At 40.3% G+C, this 20186-nt stretch overlaps 1 protein-coding gene across 13 annotated transcripts in view; it reads right to left on the bottom strand.

Annotated features, from left to right (window-relative positions):
* Positions 1 to 3564: 3564 nt before the first annotated feature.
* LOC125021040 (unconventional myosin-XVIIIa-like) overlaps positions 3565 to 20186 on the bottom strand; it is a 59235-nt gene continuing 42613 nt past the window's right edge. For 8 of the 13 annotated variants that reach the window (XM_047606821.1, XM_047606813.1, XM_047606815.1 and 5 more), the window contains 8 exons: positions 19973 to 20056; positions 15926 to 16063; positions 15204 to 15389; positions 14968 to 15107; positions 14240 to 14284; positions 10125 to 10247; positions 8113 to 9538; positions 3565 to 5658 (listed from right to left, as the gene is read on the bottom strand). In XM_047606821.1, the coding sequence (XP_047462777.1) occupies positions 8128 to 9538; positions 10125 to 10247; positions 14240 to 14284; positions 14968 to 15107; positions 15204 to 15389; positions 15926 to 16063; positions 19973 to 20056 (2127 nt within the window). In that variant the 3' untranslated portion in view covers positions 3565 to 5658; positions 8113 to 8127. The remainder of the gene's footprint in view (positions 5659 to 8112; positions 9539 to 10124; positions 10248 to 14239; positions 14285 to 14967; positions 15108 to 15203; positions 15390 to 15925; positions 16064 to 19972; positions 20057 to 20186) is intronic. The other 5 variants (XM_047606822.1, XM_047606817.1, XM_047606826.1 and 2 more) reach the window with 4 other exon arrangements.

The following is a 20186-nucleotide window of genomic DNA, read 5'->3' as shown; positions in this document are numbered from 1 at the left end:
ACTTCCATCTGCTCACTGAGTTATGCTTATAAAATTCCGTAATTAGATGCATAGTTAATTCCTGCTATCCATCAGTTTATAGCTGTGGCGCTCGTGAGTTTGGTGGTAAAGACCACCAAGCTGTCAAATGCTGGCATCGAGCAGAGAACATTTTGTCTCTCAGCGCCATGACTCACGCAGTGACACATCTGAAGAATTTATTAAGTATCTTGTAAAGTCACCACTATTGATTTTTAGTTTTTTCCACCCATTTGCAATTTGTGGCCTCTACCAGTCCAATGGATGTATTAATTTATATTCCTGTTGTGCATGGATGTCTAATAATAATCAGAATATTGTGACTATGAAGAGGAAGTGGTCAGCAACTCTAAGGAACAACACAGATTCCTGATTGGAAGATGGATTTGGAATTGGATTATCATTATAAATGGACTTCAATACATGCATGTGTAGCTGTAGAGAAAACGGTGAAAAGGAACCTGGCTCTTTGCATAATACGTACTGACTTCACTCCCATTAGGACTCTTTAACTCCACAGAGGTGAAAGTAATATTGGACTCTATAGGTTGGTGATCCATCACTGCATTGATCAGTTCCAAGGAAGAAGTGCAACACAGTGCAGTACCATCCTCTTACACAACCCACTGTCACCGCTCTCACTGCCACGTCAGTTAACAGTAAAGATGCTGTTTCTGGTGAAGCTGGACCCAAACGCAGGACACAGGAATGAAATGAAATGAAAACGTTCAAACCGAATCCTAGCACACAAATCACAGGAGAGAACACAGGAACATAATGGTGAGACAAACTGGGTAACACCACAGAAAGGGAAACACAGCAGACGACGTGACAGAAAAAAGAGAGAATGGCAGGGCTATATATACACGTGGGCAGAGGGGTGACACGACACAGGTGAATTGAATGAGGCCGGAGCAAACAAGGAGAAACCAATCACAAAATCAAAGGGGGGGGTGGGTACTCAGGAAGTAACACAAGACAACACCAAGGAAGACATTTTCAAAATGGAACACAAGGGGAGGAATTGGAACTCAAGGAAAACCAAACAGGGTCACAGGAAATACTCAAAATCCAGACAGTTTTGCAATGGAAAGAAGCCGATGAGATTCAGGAGATGCAAAATTGCTTTGTTGTCAACCATTTGGATTCGAGAATAAAGCTTTTCAGTATGAATTTGATACATGTACATTAGAACTTTTGTCCAAATAGGTAGATGAATATTTAATTCTAAGATTATGCGCATGCCATCAATATGTGTGACCAAAAATCCGACATTATTTAAAAGTTCGATGTGATACCAAGTACCTTCATATGTTGAAAAAATATAGCATAGACTGCATATGAAGAGATATAATCTTCTAAGTTTGAAACTTTTATGAACTGTTAAGAGAAAATGATAGCATTATTTGCAAATTTCAAGGACACACCTGTATCTCCTATCTACATCTAAATGGGTCTGCCAGGCTGCAGAACTAAAAACATAACAGAAAAGAAAGAAGGTGAAAGACAACACAAATGAAATCGCGTCGCGGTGCGGAAGCGAGTTCTCACAGTGTTGGTGAGACAGGTAAATGTACTTCCCGACACTTTCCCACTGAGAAAGGTGAGGCGCAACGAACATTTGCACTCTCACATCCCTTAGATGTGGCGGACTGCTGTAGAGGACATCCTAAGTCTTCATTTCCCACTCGCCCACACACACACACACACACAAACACACCAGCGCACTTTGGCAGGGACACTAAGCACTGAACAGCTCTGAGCACAGCAGGAGGCTTTGGCCACCTGCATAGTGTGGAGTGGAGATAGAGAGACAAATCCAACATTGAAATTGGTGATAGACACCACAACATTTTCTTTTTCCACACCAAGGATTTCAGCAATTTGTTTTTAAGGTTTACACTGCGCTTAGGCATTAGAGTGGCAGGAAATGAAATAAATCACAGATTCCCCATTGCTGTGGGCGTTAAAATGATTCACTTTTATGGTGGGTCCCACACAGCAAGGGACAATGTTTCTTTGTTCCCTAGGCCTTACGAAGACCTATGCAAAATGTAAACAATGTCTGAGCCTACCTTTGAGCCTTGTTACAAGGGCCCACTACTGTGCAGTGTTCATTAGAGTGGAAATGATATGTGCAAACAAAGAGAGGCGCCCAAGCAGCACACTCTGTTGCTTCTTTTCATCTCAGAATTGCAAATGATTGCAGCCTCCTCACCTGGTCCCTGCAGGCAGTGTCCCAGCGCCTCCAATCAGTGCTTTATTGACAGCAGGCATCCAGCAAGAAACTGGGAGCGCTAATAGTCGAGGATGATGCCTGATAAACACATTCTCCCCTTTAACTGCACCGCCACATACATTTCTGCCTGGCAGGGTGGCAGACCAAGGTCAAAATAAGGGGAGACGCTCAGAAACTGGGCTGCTCATGTCAGAACCAAAGCACATGTTTTTATTTAATAGTCTGTTGTGACTCTGTTTGGGTAATCGCCATCTTCTTTGTAATTTTAAAAAGGTGCATCTTTGTCAATACTGGCACAGAATTCTATTAGAGTGAATACTCTCAGAGAGATACACAATTTCATCCAAATTCAGTGTGAAGTGTAAAGGATGCGAGGAAACAACCTAGACAGCTGTTCCACTCAATAAGCAAATGAACCATACACTAATGTTAAGACTGCTGCCATTGTGCATTATTTTATAGGGCAACAATGTCCACAGAGCATTAGACTTCCAGTGCAGCAGACGTCTGTGGTCAAACCATTCTGTTCAAATAACAGGGAGGGTGGCACCGTAAACACAGACTTGCTTGGCTTTGTCAAGCTAATGACTTCCTGCTCCACTGGCTTGTGAAACTGTGTTAGAGCCAAAATAAGTAAAATCGGGAGCAGAATTTAATCTGTCACTCAATGGAAAGCCTTTAAGCAGAAACATGCAGCCATCCGGAGGGTGCACGCAAGTGAAGTGAAATTACAGCAAAACCTCCCCGGCAGAGAGCGAAGCACCCGAACAGGTTTTGTATAGGAGCGGGGATTACAGATCGCTTGGATAAATAGGGGATTCTTTAAAGCAAAACACACAGTGTGTGAATGTCAACCAAGGTGGTAATCTAAAACCACCAATCCTTTTGAATCTAGGTAAGCTTCACCCATGTAGAATGGAGCTTGATGTGGGGAGGAAGACTATGCTTGCACTCGGTTTTTGATCTTCCTGAATTTGCCCCAAGCGTGGTTTTGAACAGTGTAGCTGTGCTGCAGTCATATTAACAACCCAAACGTTGCAAGGTAGTGTGAGCAATGTTCAGTCTGCCTCTCCATCTCCTCAGAATTAATCATTTCTATGAATTGCTTGTTTCCACAGTCTTCAGGGAAAACTGGGTGGATGAGAATGATGAGATACTTCTCTGAACTAGATGAGCTAAAATTAATCAAACACATCAGTGACTGCTCTGCATCCTTTCTAACCTTCTTTTCTTTCCGCCAACTGATTTCTGATTGTTGTGAATTCTAAATGTCCACATTATACCTCCACAGTTACAGTACGCCAACGCTGTAAACACACAGCTTAATTTATTCTCTAAAACAAAATCCAAAATAGCTCATAGGATGAGTGGCAATCCATCCAATAATGAAAATGACAAGCCTTTAAAAAGATATGATGAAGTGTAAAAACTTTTTGAAGGATTAAATGTAATGCCTGCAACTCCAACGTGGAGGCAATACAATATACAAAGTGTTTTTCTTTTCATTCTCATTTAACAAGTCTATTCAGAGTCACTGACATCAAAGTTTCCTGTGTTCCACATTAATATTCATGTCTGAAGGAAAGACGAAGTACTGCAAAAATAAGACATGAAATGCAGATTAGCCTTTTCTGAGAAGATATGCAAATAGCAAGAAAGAGACTAATTTTTTCTGTGCACATGAGCAGACAGTGCAGATATATACAGTGTATGATTCTTTATTCAAATCTACCTAGGCACCATTTAAATGGAGTTAAAAATGCATTAGATCATAATCATCTAAGGATATCATTATTATCCCGTAAGGCTAAATATAGAAATATCCGGCAAGTTTCATACAGCTTGTGTCTGAACAGCAACATGCCAATGAGCAATCTGTTCTTACCACTTCAGTTCTGAATGTACATAAATGTATTCAATTGCATAAGGAGACTGCTTTAATTTCAAAGTATATTGGCAGTAAATAGGTAAAAAGAAATGAGGATCAAATGAGGAAAATGCTCCCAAAACATTCTGTTACAAGGCTAAAGATTAAATATTTTCACACGTTTGTATTCTGCATAATGCAGCTGATAATTATTGAAAAGCCCCAAAACATACTCAACATACAGAACATTACCCATAAGATTATATTTGGCACGTTGAAATAGTAAGACCATCATGTACTTCAAAAGGATGTTATCATTTTACTGCTTGAACCAAGATAACCAAGATAGTCTTCATTATACAGTATATCCAAACACACATTTAAATTAGTTATAGTTTGTCATAAAAGGTAGAAATCCAGTGTTTATGCATCTTAAACACACGCAGAAAATTAATTCACGCATCTGTAATATCTGAAAGGGCTATGAAAAGATCCTTCATACCAGCAAATAAATGCAACCCCATTCAACTTGACATAAAACGACACAAGCGCCAAACCAAAAGCATTCCAGCATGCACTCCACTTAAAGATAACAAAGTGGAAATCTAACATAAACTTTATCTTATAATACTTCTCTCACTAGCTTTAGAAAATCTCATTTCATTTGCATGTAAAGCCTTTAATTCCACAGATCAATGCATACTATATATATATATGTACAATTTTAAATCCATCACAAACATGTAAAGAAGGTCATCCATAAGAAGCTTAAACAGCTCAACTCAAATTTATTTTCCTAAACTATTTTACCTTCATGTCAGCAATCGTGACCTAGCATCACTTCATTCTTATGATGGGTATCTCGGCGTAGAACAAGAGCCACGTGTAAACTTAGGGCAGGATAATTAATTTAAAATGGGTTGATTCCTCCCACTGCTCAAGTCCACATTAATGGAAAAGAGATAAGAATAATCTTAGGAGTTGGTCAGACCTTCTAGAAGTCCAGCCAGAGGAGGCTTATCTAAATCCTCTTGGCAGAGCTATCTGAACAGTCAGAGGAGTGCTTAAATTTGCCTGAAAAGCAGCTCTTATAAATACAGCAGAAAGTTCTCCTGATAATGCTCAACTTTACTGCTCCGTATGACTGACTTATTCAAAATGGCGTTGAATAAAACTTAACAGAAAAAGCACGGTTCAGCCTTGGAGGTAAAAATCATTTCATGATGTGAATAGGTGCACGGCTTAGAGTAAATGTCCAGACTAAACTATTGGCAAAAAGTGTTCTTTATTTGGTTCTTTCCTGTCCTTGATGGCTGGAAAGTGGTAATAAAGTTAAGGGTGAAAGAACTGCGTCCCTCCTGTGAGAAAGGTGTCACTGAAAGAACGAGCCTGTCTGATTGTGGGTTACGACACGCTCTCTGCCAATAAGCCTTCACCGTCGCTCTGCCTCAGAGACTGCCTGCTGGAGTTTCTGTCCACCTCATCCTCTTCATCAGATTTGCCAATACTCAGGTGTCTCCGGTACACAGGAGGGCTGTAAGGGTCAACACACACAGATACAACATCATATCATTACTTGGCTACTTTACAGTAGAAACAAAACTGAAAGGTGTAAAGAAGAAAAAGGGGTTAGTCATGACAAACCACGAGCAAACATTAAAGCTCCAAGAGGGTTATTGACCGTAGTCAGTAAATAACACATTCACTGGAGTGTGCAGATGTTCACATTGTTATTAAGGTTTTATTCTTAATTAGTCCATGGCAAATCAAAATATTGGTGCTTTCAGACAAAGGTGTTACCAGGATTAACCAGCTGAAACCATTATGTAACATTCGTGTTGTATATGTGCACTGGTGTTCTTAAAAATATCTATATCACAGAACAAATGCTTTCCATGCAAGAATAACAGTACAGTTGCGTAATGTTCAAAAACTTGTAGCAGTACATGCAGTTAGTAAAATAAATATACTAGGGATTCATTCAGCTCTGTTGTGATCAATAAAGTATAAGTAATGGCTGGAAAGAACTGAGGTCCTTGTATAGTGCCTTGCTCCTACTTACCACATTCATTAATGCTCATTCATGGTAGTTTTGATCCTATGTTGCCATGACAACCCAGCATATAACAATAAATTATTGCATCATTTCAATGGCAATTTTATTTACTGTACAGCTTTCATAACAACAGGACTACTGGAATATAGTACTGCTCTTTAAAACACAAGCGAAACATGCTTTTCAGCACTGACTCACAGGAACATGAAATGTCTACAACCAATGTAGAATTATACACAACCTGTATTTTTTAGATATTTGAAAAAGCTTGAAGCACTCTGCAACTGTGAAGATTGTCAGTCATAAAAGGTGGTAGTATCTTTAAGTGCTACAACGAATACATTTCATCTCTCACCCCAAAGGCTTTTTCAGTTCTAACTGACTGGAGCAGCCCTAGACTTTTAACCCTCTAGTGAGGCCGTTAAGTACAGTAGTACTGGGCTTGAAGAACACAGAGTTCCTGTCTGGTCATACAAACTGCTGCATGCCATTGTTTCTGTCACAAGCTGTGTAAGTTGACCAATTCAAAAATGTAATAAAATTAGAAATACTGTTGTTGTTAAATGAATGATTAAGTTTAAATGTATTCATTCATTAATAAATAAATTGCTTCTTCATTCAAACTGGTCAGCAAAAAAAAAAAAAAAAAAAAAAGGTAAATGGGTCTGGACACTTCAGGATGTGGTGGCATGTTCCAGGGACTGAACTTCTAACCCTCTGGTTTATGGTTTATTACTGAGCCTCAGCCACGTCCCCTGAAGTAACTTGGATCCTTGAGTAGAAGATACATCCATTGTGAAGCAATCCTGCTATCTACAGTAGAATTGGGTTTCAGAATAAGTTGATTCAACAAGGAAGATTTGTGAGACATTTCTGACACTATTCTCTTCGTCACCTCTGCTTTCCCACACTGTTGAAATAATTTCATTTCAACGTCCCTTCTCTTGTCTAATGATCATCTGTGTTAGTCTGAATTCTCTGAGCCAATCAGTTCCTCTTCCTTAAATTCATTGCAATTCTGTCACTCTGCTTTTGAGATCATTGATCATGCAACATTCTGGTACAACTCCACCTTATCCCTTTTTTGTAGGGTGCCTAAGAAATTTCCTTCAGCCTGTCGTATCCCTATCTTTACTTCTATCTTACCTTAACTCTATGATGATGCTCTTTTATCTGAGTCCAACCACAAGCTCTTGTTTCTTTGGTTCATTTTGTTTTCCATTTCCAGTGGTATTTTGGGTGAAATTTTAAACCCACACAGAGAACTAGCATTTACTACTGTCATTCAGTCTCCTAAGCCTGCTTTAATTGATCAAGGGCCTGTGTTCAAACTGAAAGGCACATTCATATTCAAGGACAATTTTCCTATCCACCAAGTCACTGTCTTGCATTTTAAGTAACACAAGAATGAGACACTCAAACTGTCAGTAAAATTACTTTTAAGATCAATAGGTTTTGAAGGTTGGAGCTAATTTGATAATGATGGAAAGTGTCCACATCAAATAATATCAACAGTCACGTCACGACTCAACTCTTAACAGTTGACATGTAAAGAGAAAAACATTAATTTTTGCACCATTTCTGGTGGAGTGTTGAAAAGAGATGTAAAATGAAAAAGAGAAAACTCTGATGAATTGCAATGGCAGACTACTTTATATCTCCTATAATGCAGCCAGCAGTTGTTTATGATGGCATTTAGAAATAAACTGACGTGACGAGAGTATCTGTAATGCAAACTAGAGGTATCACAGAAAATTTGTAGTATTTTCAAAGACAAATATTGTCTAGATCAAGTGAAAAAACGTGTGCAGGTGCATCACATAGTCCATTTCCACACAGCAAACATTATTAGTATATGTAATATTAGTAGATGAAACATCCACAGTCAGTTGCATTAATGCCAGTGTCCTTGGTTATCACGCCAAATTTCACCTTGTTCTGATGTTATCAATCACTGTCAGGCTTGTAGAGGTACTTCATCATCAAATTATCCACCTTCTTCTGCTTCTTTTTGGTTTCCTTCTTGCTCATGTGTAAAAGCTCCTTCTCATCATCAGATGGTTGTTTTGGGGCCCTTTTAACACTGCTGGAGCTGCGGTAGGAGATGGTTGAGTCCGAGGAGGAGGAAGAGGACTCAGATGACTCTGAGGAGGAAGAGGAATCTTCGGACTCACTCACTTTTTTCTTGGATCTCTTCTTGGATTTCTTGGCCTTCTTCCCTCTTGAGCTCTTTCTGCTGTGATGGTCATCTGATGATGAAGATGAGTCATCCGATGATGGGACTTTTTTACTTTTTTTGTCTTTTCGACTGCGGGAGCTACTGGTACTCAGGGTGCTGGACAGCCTGTTACCATAATCCAGAGCAGAGCCCGATGCAGAGCGACGTAGGCTAGATGTGCTGCACCCCAGCCCCTCATCGTCTCCCTTTTTCCGGCTGTCCTCACTTCCTTGTCCCTTCTTCTTGTCTTCTTCTTCCTCACCACTGGACTGATCGAGCTTGCTGCGCTTGAACTTAATAGGTTTAAAGCTCAGCACCTCATTAATTGCAGCTTCCAAGTCAGGGTCCAAGTAGTTGCGGTGGGTGACTGTTTTAATGTCAGATGTGTCTGGCAGAGTGCTGTCTGAGGAACGCGGCTGGGCTGGAGTAGAAAAGCTGCGACTAAGGGAGTGGGGACTGTAAGATGAGGTTCTCCCTTCACTGAACGCCACACTCTTACTATCCTCGTCATCGTCATCATCTAAATGCAGGCCAAATTCACTGAGGCCACAGCTGCGGGCAAGGGACAAGCGAGAGCTGCTGCGCCTGTCATCTTTCCAGGAGGTACTGCGATGCAGGGATCGAGGGCTGGAGCGGCTTACACTGCTGATAGTCGACTTATTGTCATCATCCATGTCCAACATGCCCCTCCTAGTGGACATCCTGCTGGGTGCCACAGAGGACACTATGGACTCTTTATCAAATTCGGGGCTGCTGCGGGAAGTCCAGCGGGACTCTAAACCCTTCCTGGCTCTGCTGGTGGCTTCAGAATAGGCTAGGGAGATGACGGAGCCTTTATCGTCTATGTCTTCCTGTGCTTGACTCTTCTTCCGATCTTCCTGGAGCTCTCCAGATTTTGACTTGGCTTTGCGAATGGAGGCATGGTCTGGTATATCAGGCTGTTCTTTCAGAGTGCTAAACAGGGAGCTCTCATCGCCTGTCCCCCCTATAGAGTCCTTCAGGTTGGAGCGTTTCCGGTAGCTTAGGGAACTCATGACAGATACTGATCTGTTCTGCTCTACCTCTTTCCAATCTTTACTGTTGTCATTCATCTTCTCCTTACCTTCTTTCATTTCCTTGGCATCTGCATTTGCTGCATATCTACAAGGTTGCATAATAAATGTGCACAGGTGAAAACCAGCTGAGTTTTTTCTTCTTGTAAAGGATACATTCTAATAGATGATATAAAATATGCACAGCAGATAAGACTTTACATTTTGCATACGTTGACACTGTCTGATGCCACATGTTCGCAGGATACATCTGTCAATTTCATTTTGTCCTTGGGACCAGTCAAGATTCAGGGAACATTTACAGCACCTATGGCTATTGCTGTTATCCACAGTGTACACGGTAAAAAGTGAAGCAATCAACCAGTGAGAAGATCTATCTAACAGTGGCAGAGGCGTCATTTAGCAGGCGTGCCAACTGGCCACGGGCCACCTCAATAAATTTGACAGCAGCCGCTACCCCATTCCACCTCCTGTCATTAGACAGATTACTGAAGAGAGAGAGAGAGATGACACCTAATCATGGGAACTAGCCACCCCCCTACTAAAAACTACCATTACCCCAGGTAATCGTGGGACTTTTTTTAAAGCTGGAAATGTGGCCAATTTCCTCACTACCATACCAAAGGAATAGACGTGGTCATCTGATAAGATGCAAAAGGAGTGTGAGGACTAACCTGGCGCTCTTCAGACTTCCCTCATCTGACAGGGTCTTGGTGGAGCCTTTGTTCTTTGAAAGCCAAGACTTAACTCCATCCACGCGATCCTCCACCTCTGAATCGGTTTCTGTCTCCTCCCCACTGTGAAGAAAAAATATCAATTTGTGAGGAGCGTCCTGGACTCCACTACAATAGAGCAAGAATATTCACCTTAACATGTCATTTTTTTATTTTAAAATTTAAGGGGTTTTGAGTCAAGTGGGATGATTTGAGATGTTTTTAATAAAAAAAAACACAGACTTGACAGTTTTCTAAAACCCTCACTTTGATAATGTTAAAATAAACTGCCTAAATGTGCCATGTGTGACAAATCAGCAACATTTCAGGCAGATTTTCAGATGGAACATTATAGTAAATGACTTGTCATGTGAATATTTTATGCAGTGTCAAAATTAGTTTCCATTAGTTTTTCACATATCAGAAGTTTTTTGTTGTTGTGACAGCTGGATTTGTTCTCTTATAATAACAGGGGTTAGTATGATGCAAGGCAAATCAGACAGGCTGCAGTTAAGCAATACAATCATTTTAACAGTCTAGATGTGCTCTCATCTGTTTAACAGACAAATGCACTGCAAATGCATTAGTAAAAAACACGGTATGCAGATGAAGCTCTTGGAGCTATAATTAACTTGTTTGGCTGGTCCTAAGCTGCTAGCATCTGTGTGGCACAGCACCTGCCTCTTGTGATTGGTATTGGACTGGAGCAGTGAGACAGCCCCATGGCAATGCGCTTGACATAGCAATCAATAAGCAGAGACCTACAGATCTTGATGAAAAAGCTCAGCAGATCCCACCTGGATAAGGTCAGTCCTCTGTATTCATAATTATGCATCCCATTGTCCTATAAGGTTAATGTGTCAGGAAGCAGGAAGTCGAGTGGCACAACCCCCCACGCCAATAATGCCATCATGGCCAAAATGCATTATGGGAGGGAAAAAAAAGTTTGAGGACACACTGCAGTGCTAGATATACTGCTTCCCTTGGCTCAGTAATGTGTGAAAATGAATTTTCACATATTCACATTTTCACAAAGACACCCATATGTCCTGAGGTCCTGAAGTATGTTTGACATATGTTCCGATGGAAAAGTCTGTTAGAGAAAATGACACATTACACAGCTCTTGGTTTCAAGACAGCACACTGTACATTAAAAACCACTGATGACAGGGCTGTTGTCAGGGCAGGGGCAAGTTTTAGCTCTTCTTGATTAATGGCAGACTTTACTATTATTTATAGCCTCACCTAAAGTAACTTTCAAAGAGCCAACTTTCATCAATCTAAAATATTTGTCTTGCATCTCACGGAATTGTAGATATATTTCACCCGGTGACTACAGACAGCTGACTGTCGTTAAAAATGAGAAACAGCCACGCAGGTAAGATCTTTCTTTGTGAACAAGCTTATCTATCTGAGCCCTGGAACATGTAGCAAAATGCTTATAAGGCGCAAACACAATATCCAAGAGGTGTGAGATGACAACCAGCCTGCTGAGCTCCATCATTCGTCCACATGCCATATGTGAATTTATGGAGGTCTCCCACTGTACTTCTCCTTTGTCGTCAAGATTTTTGTCACACATTTAGTCATTTTTCCTCAGAGAACAAAGTCTGCTCCCTCCACACTTCTTTTTTATTTCTGTGGTCTGCCTAAGAGCAAAGATAAAGGCGATATTCCTGCTGGTGATATTTGAGTATCGTGAGGTAGAGAGCACAGAGAGGAAGGAAACTCAGATGTTCGGAATAAACAATCAAGTTCTCTAAGAGCATTAATATCTTAGCTTAGGGCGCCAACTCTCTGGTGGGAAGGTAATGACGATCCCAGACAGATTAAATGGCCTGCTTATGTTATTTTGTTGTTGAGTTTGCAAGGCCTTTATTTTCCACTGCCTCTCTTCACACTTCTGCATAGAGAAACCCCAGCAAAAAAAAAAAAAAAAGTTCATGTGACGCTACGACTTTTTCACATGATATGCTACACAATGAAATACTGAAACCAGCCCACAGCAAAACCGTCTTCCTCCTTCTCTCACAAGTGCATGAAATAAAAGGTGGCTTGCAATTGAGTGCTGTGCAAATGGTGTCACAAACGATTTGTCCTTGGCCCCACACTACCAGCTAACCAGTCCTGAGGCTCGTAGATACAAACAGGCCCCAGGACTTTAGAAGTGAACATTAATCGGTTCTGACAATTGGCCTGCACTGGTTGTAAATCTTTGTCACAAATACTTATGCTCAGCACCAAATCTCGTATGGCTTGGTTCTATCGGTTTAGCCCTAAAATAATAGGACCGTTACACCATATTTTCTGTGGTATCCATTCTCCATGAGTTACTTTTGTAAGTGTGCGCTACACACCCCTTGATGTAATTCCTGTAAATCCTCACACCGTAGGATAATTATCCGTTTGTGCTAAAGGGGAAAGAAACTTTTCCAATCAGTCAAGCATTTACATGTGTCGTAATGTACTGTGCTGCAATCTGTGAGGAGAACCCCAGCCTGACAATCATTTAACTTACATTATCTTCCTCTATGATAATCAGGCTGTTGTAACCTCTGTTTTGAAGCACTGAGTAGAAAAATACTGAACGGCAATGGTAATGTCATCTGCAAATTCCACTTTGTAATTAGAAGAAAAATCACCTCCTCCATTACTGTTCATCCATGCTGCTAACGAAACGATGTCAAAGGAGGGAAAATGCAATTAAGTAAACATGACAAATCATTGCACTTTTCCTTGAGATGCACAAAATGAAAAAGAGAACGCTGACAGGCACGAGCTGTCTGATGTAAAACTGATAACCAAAAGCAAAGTGACAAAGTGGGTGATGGCATGTGTTTTTGGAGAAGGAGGTTAAAGTGGGAAACTTTAAGATCACGCTCTAGTGAAGGTTTAAATTATGCTTTCAACGTGCTACAAAGAATCATTTCATTCTGAAAAACTGAAAGAAAATGGGATTCAGTCACTCAAAAGAACATGTTTAACATTCACAACTGATGAATACGCACTTTAAAAGCCAGACAAGATGAACTATTTTAAATTAAATGTTTCACAGCACAATGAAATGAGATAGGATTAGTATTTACATGCATGGAAATCAACAGGTGAGCTCTCAGTTAAAGCGTTTTAGTAGTGCACTGTGCCATAGCTGTTCTGCACCACTTGTGTAGCCATGGATATACAGTCATATGCTCTTCATTTCACAATCACAAGCGCCCCTCACATGATTCAGTTCTTCCACAGCACATGTAAATTATTCTCACCACATAATGCTAATGTAATACGATAATGCAAAGCAATATATATTGAGATTTTTTTCTTATCTTTTCTATTGGAGTGGAGGGGAGATGAGTTTGTATTGCTTTTCATTTGTCTCTATTGTCCTGTATGTAAGTGCATATAAGGCAACATAACCAAATCAGTCCTGAATTAAATAACATATTATTTATGATCCTCATGTGTTGAGAATGTATGTCTTACAATCAAGATACTAACTCAGTAAGACATGTTGCATGTGCTTTGGAGAAGCTTCAGAGTAACAAACAACAGTCAAAAAAAAGTTTAGAGTAACAGCTTAGGATTATGTTTCTTACAAAAGTATTCATAGGGACAATGATGCAGTATTAGCACAAGTTTGTTGGCTGTCCTTTGTCTGGGTCAAATTTTCCAAAGGAGAGTGAATGGTTTAAATGAGGATGGTGGTAGACGTAAGGTTTACATTTCATTTGACATTTTACAAGTATCCTTCATCCCATGAGATTTTTGAAATAACTTTTTGGCCTCAGTTCTTACTTTTCTTCTTTTGGAGGAATGACTCCAAACACTTGGAATCAAATAAATCAAAAATGAAACACCAGTGTCATCATCTTAGCGTAGATTTCACCAGAGACGTAAAACACAGGTGCCACTTTCCATCCCGTTTAAAATTACTTCTCCTTATAGTGTTATTGTGAACAACCCAAATTACCCAGACAATGAATACTGCATTATTCTCTCTCATGGTTGAAATGGGTGAGAAAGAAACCTGAAAACAACCGGAACGGCAAAGAAATAAAGGATGCATTTTCCATTCTCACGTTTTGCTCTTTCTTTTCTGATATTTTGTCACCATGTCTTGCAAACTGCCAGAAGTGTTGAAGACACCAAAAAGGGAACAGGGGGAAAGGAAAAACAGAAAAGGTGAGATACAACAGTGTAAAAGGAGGACAGGATGAGATAGCAGCAATTAAACAGCTTCGCACTTTTACATATTTTACACACATATCACATATCATAACATATCATAACTATCCATTGTGATGTAAAGCAGTGACTGAGTGAATCAACGTATGTTTGCTCAAACAGAGCAGGTGTGTGTGATGTCTTCCATTCAGAGGTCTGTTTTATTGCAGTCAGTGTTTGTCTTCCGTGGGCTCAGAGTGAGCACAGCCCTGAACCCCACTGCAAAGCAGGAAGGTGTAACCAAACAGGGAAAACCAGCACTGAGAAAAATATCTGAAGTAAGGAGCCAAATGAAACCATTTGAGAAGTATTTGGGGTACAGAGAGTGTTGTACGACTCACAGTACAAAAGAGTACTCTGTCAGAAATTGATGTAGGAAGATGTGGGAGAATAAAAAAATCTGCTTTGTGTCTGACAGCCTATTAAATAACACATTTCTCATTCGATAACTTCCTTAACTTATCGAGAGAAAGTACTGTGGTACTCCAGGAGTCTACCGTACAGTGGTTGTAGCACACGCTACAGACACTACTGAAGCAAAAACAATTGCATCTTCCTTTGGAGAAGATTAGCTGCACTGTACCTGTTGATTAAGTCATCATTGTCATCGCTCTCCATCTCATCCTCAATGGCAGCCTGCAGGTCCCCTATCCTCTTGAAGGCCAGCTTAAGGTCCACTTGTAAGCTCTGATTTGCCGCCTCTAAGCTCTCGATGTCCATTTCCTGGTGAATGGATCACAGCACAGAAAAAGGAAGGTTACCTCATCTAGTGTAAACACCGGTGAATCCTATCAGGTCACACAGCACCCACGGCCTTACCAGCTCGTGCCTCTTGCGGCTTGCCTCGGCCTCCTTCTTGGACAGCTCAGCCATTTCTTCTTTCATGTCCCTTACTTGCCTCTGAATGCGCTTATTCTGGTCCTTCTCCCTGTTTTCTGCAGTAATGCGTTGGTTTCTTTCCTCTGTCATCTTTTCAAGATTCTCCTTCAGACGACCCACCAGGCTCTGGGGAGCAGTCAATGTGAAACAGGTGAAAGCTGAGGTCATACAGCACGGACAAGCCAACAGCTCTTTAGATAAATTATTGCATTCATTCTGCATTAATCCTTAAATGAGTCCCCAGGTTGTTATAATAAGACTATTTGCTTTTATCATTGATCATCAGGACTGAATCTCAGGATCTATATAAAACCCTAATGCACAAGAATATATATTCAAAAGATATGTAACTACTGACTGATATCAGATCATAAAAGAGTAAACCATCATTGCCTTTCATTAGATTTTATAAAGCTGGCCACTGAATCTGAAAATTCAAGTTTCAAACTAAAGCAAATTCATGGTATAGGCAACAACGGTTGAATATTTTGATTATTTTTGAAAATATCTACTAATGTCTAGTTTCTTTTACATCAGAAATATGAACACTGGTCTACCCTGTGGTTGTAGATGTTTTTCTTAACTCAAAGCAAATGGACACTATGCAAGAAACACTACACCCTCGCCTTTTACATTTTATGAAACCAGCAACAACATTTCACCTCCAAGCGTTTGATCTGCGTCCGCTCATACTCCAACTTGGTCTCCAGTTCACGGATCTTGGCCTCCTGACGGCTCACAAGAGACTTCTCCACCATGGACTGCTCTTGGAACTCTAACTGGCTCTGCAGCGAATGAAGCTGGAGGAGGGGCACACGTGCACATACATACACATAAGCACAGAGAATCATTCCCCAGGGAGCAGTGCTCGCTGCACACCTGCTTCTTGACCTCTGCTTTCTGCTTCCTCTCTAAAGTCTGGACTATAAATCTTAAGGGGAAGTGCTGACGCTATGTGCATGGATTAAAACTTAATTAATGTTCTTTTTTTTTTCACCCGTTTTGAGTATATATAATCCTTCTAATCTTGGTAAATATGAATATTGTGCATCCATTCTCAATAATGAGCTCTACATAAGCCTCCAATATACCACAAATAGTCAAAAGAAGAACTTGTGGTTCAGGCCTATAGCGAGTCGCAATAATTTCACAGGCTTTGTGAAGGGCTTCTGCTCCATGCAAAGCACGTTTGTTCCATCTCAGTCGTTTTCTCATGACTGATAAAAGGAAGAAAGATACATCACAACAAAACCAGCCCAAAAGGCAGCATGGCACCTAATGAGGGACTTTGCATCTGAGACAAGGAGGATTTGGAGTTCTCCTTTGATATTACTAAAGAAGCCAGATTTCCCTCCTACTGGGGATGAGATAACCACTTCAAGGTCAGATGATTTAGATAGCTATCACTGCCTACACTGGCAGGTTTTAACAATGCCTTACAGCCAGCTGTGTGTCTCCAGTGTGGCCAAAAATATTCTGATGGCTGGGCCCCGAGTGCCCCAAAGCTTTGGCACATAGCTTTTAATAGAATAAAAACAAGGTAAGCTGTCAGAGGGTGGAAAGAGACAGTGAGTGCTATGATTGAAGCACATTTTGTCGACGGTAAATGGTTTATTTTTGCTGCCCACTGCCCACACCCATTAATAATGCAAATGTACAAACAAAGAAAATGGGTATGAAACACCTGACAAATTGGAGGTTATCCTCTAAACAAATCAGAAAAACATGATAAAAGCACTACTATCAACATCTGCCTTAATCAGGTACATTAACCTTTTTACCACATGAATCCATATTTATGCTGAGCTTCAACCACTAGCTGACACCACAGCAGCAGTATAGAGTAATTTAACCAATCACCTTAGAAACAGGCTAAATTACCTCCAAGTTTATGACACACATTCAAGTACAATGCTGTGCTGCAATCTGTGAGTCAGTTGTGCAATGTGCAGTGTGAAATCAAGAATGACAGGCTGCAGCTCTCTGTGACATTTATACTTTGAGCATGTAGCTCAAAGGTCTACTGGTTCTAGGTCAGCATGCTAACGTACTCACAATGATAACATAGTGATGTTTCTCATGTAAAGCGTTCTATCACCAAAGCCTGAACAAAAACAAATCCTGCCAAGTCATAAGTTGGATTCGCTGATTTGACATGCTAGTGGTTCTAGAGAAAAAGGTCAGATTATTACCAAAGTCAGCAGGCTTCATGCACTGATTACTGAATATTGTCATCTCTAGTGTTTTCCATCAAGGTTAAAAGACTTCCTACACATTTTCCATTTCAAAACTCCAGATTGTTTTGATCATATTTGACACCAGAGTACAAACAGCTCGGTGTTTATTACTTATCCTGTTTGCACACTTGTTACATTCAATGTGTGCTGTTATGTTAGCAGATCATTTTCAGGATATTGTAGCTCATACTAATCAGTCAACACCCTTGTGAGTTCACTGCAGAGCATTTTCTTCAAATGGTATGCAGCAGTAGGAAAGAAGGTCAGCATCTCTGCTACCTCTTCTCATGTTGATTTATATTAACCCTATTGAATAAATAATACTCAGTTGTTGTCTATAACAGTTGTTGGCATAACAAAAGTTTAATAATTTCATTTGTACCTCTTCTGGGCAGCCCTGTTCACTGTGTCCATGGAGACAATGAACATAAAGGTATAGTTTCCTTATGCCAAACAGAAAAGCTTATTAATTGGTTATTAATGGAACAGTGTAGATACATCAATCGGGCATAACATTATGACCACCTTGCTAATATTATGTAGTAATATTGTGGGTAACACAGTGTTGTTAGTGGAGACCTTTGTGGTGAGGGGTTGAGGGGAGGGGCCTCTGTGGATCATCCCACAGATACTTGATCACTTTGGGATCTAGTGAATTCGGAGGCTAGGTCAACACCTTGCACTGTTCTTCATGTGCTTTTAATTGTTCCTAACCGTTTTTTTTTTTTTTTTTTTAAACAGATGGCTGCTGCCATCAAGGAGTGTCATAGTATGGTCATGGACTGGTCTAGGTGGGTGGCATATGTCTAAGTAACATACACATGAATGCCAGGTCCAACAGTTTCCCAGCACCACAAGATGGTCAATGTTATTTACTTCTCCTGTCAGTGGTTTTAATGCTGTGGCTGATCTGTGTTTATAATGCAAAAAAATGTTTTCTTTCAGTCTACTTTAGTCAAAGGTGTCTAGATCTTGTGGGCAGAGCTGTTTTGCTGGTTGCAGCATACAGGCAGCTCTGCGTGGGAGTGTGCGTGCTCAGTCACACGTCGGTGCCTTGCTTTCGAAGCCATCAAGCTCGCTCTGGCCTGCACTCTCACGTGTATGGATTGGAAAAACAGCAAGGACTTTCCAAAACCAATTCTTTGTATGCAGAAACAGCAATCAGTCATCACCTTGTTTGCAAATGTGTCTTGCTTTTATGCATGTTAGAAGGTACATGGCTAGGGGTATTACTTAAAACAGAGACAAATGCCTCAGAGAACAGGACAGGGGTTGTTTTAAAGATATATAATGCCAGCAAACTGCAAAAACAAAGCATGCACTCCATATATGCCTGGAGGAGTTGGAGTGCATTTATATTGTGAGAAATACATATATTGATTGACACAGGAACATTTATTTTTGTGGTATTTTTTAGCCTGTTGCCTGGTATAAGCCTGGACAACATCACATGACTGATGCCTGTTTGTTTGTTTTGTGAACATATGCAGCCAGTATTCTAAGTCATACCAACAATGTCATCTAACCAACAGAAAAGATAAGACAGTAGGAATTTATGCCGAATTATAAGGAAACTATATTTTCACACTGAAACACAACTTGACTTTGATCAGTAATAACTCTGTATTTCAGACTAGTAACTATTGGCATTTCTTTCTGTTGTTCGTCTATAAAAGTAAACGTATAATCATACATTTTATCATACATCTAATCATGCAGATGTATTGCAATGCTTGGGCAAAGCACACAAATGCATGGCACATGGTCACCACTTTTTAAGAAGTCTGACATTTGAAGCGTGACTCGGCTGTGGGCTTCTGCTGTGAGATTGTTTTTCATGTGCAAGGCTTAACCTTCAGGGTTTTTCAGTTGATGTCAGTTGCAATAATGATATGACCAACACATAAAAAAAAGTGTCTCAAAATAACAAGTTTTTGGCATTATGTACAGTCCTCGTGTTTTATCACACGGATAGCTGAGTCATTCGATACACAAACAAACCACATAATCAGCTTAGCACTGTTTTTATACTTGCTTCCAGTTCTCACCTATTTACCCACCTGGGAATCCATTGGTAATTTAGAATTATATCATGCAAACAAAAGCACAAATGAGATAAACCACACAGACACAAGCTGCAATGTGAAGTGGGAATGACTAGAATGAGAGCTCTGATTTGATCTAATTAGTTCAAACCATTTTGACAAGCTCTCAGTTTATGTATGTTACCCTCCCTTTAAATATGAATTCTGTGAGGTGAAAGAACAATTTCTCTCCTTGACTCTAAACTCCTACTATTTACATGTAAATTACACTGCAATTTTGAGAAGAAAGCTGCCACCGGAACGAAGCATTTTCGGTCACAATAATCAGTGCAACTGTGAAAAGCTGAGGCCTAATCAGAGAGAAGTGTCGAGGCAGCAGACAGGTTCCTGCCAGACAGCTGTACAGCTTTTCAACACTTCCTTGTACCTTTTCTTGGATTTCCTGCTTCTCCTTTGTGGCTTCTTCCAGCTGGGCCTGCAGGTCACTGATCTGGCTCAAGTCCCGGGCAGACTAGTACATGCACACACACAGACACATTAAATCAACAGACTAAGAATTAGAGTATGTGACCATATGAGTGTGTAGGTGTGTCATGTATGTTTTGGACATCTATGAAAAAGATCCAAGTCAAGTCATTTGT

The sequence above is a fragment of the Mugil cephalus genome, chromosome 15 (assembly GCF_022458985.1).
Source record: "Mugil cephalus isolate CIBA_MC_2020 chromosome 15, CIBA_Mcephalus_1.1, whole genome shotgun sequence".
Lineage (NCBI taxonomy): Eukaryota > Metazoa > Chordata > Actinopteri > Mugiliformes > Mugilidae > Mugil > Mugil cephalus.
This window is presented reverse-complemented; position numbering and strand designations above follow the sequence as displayed.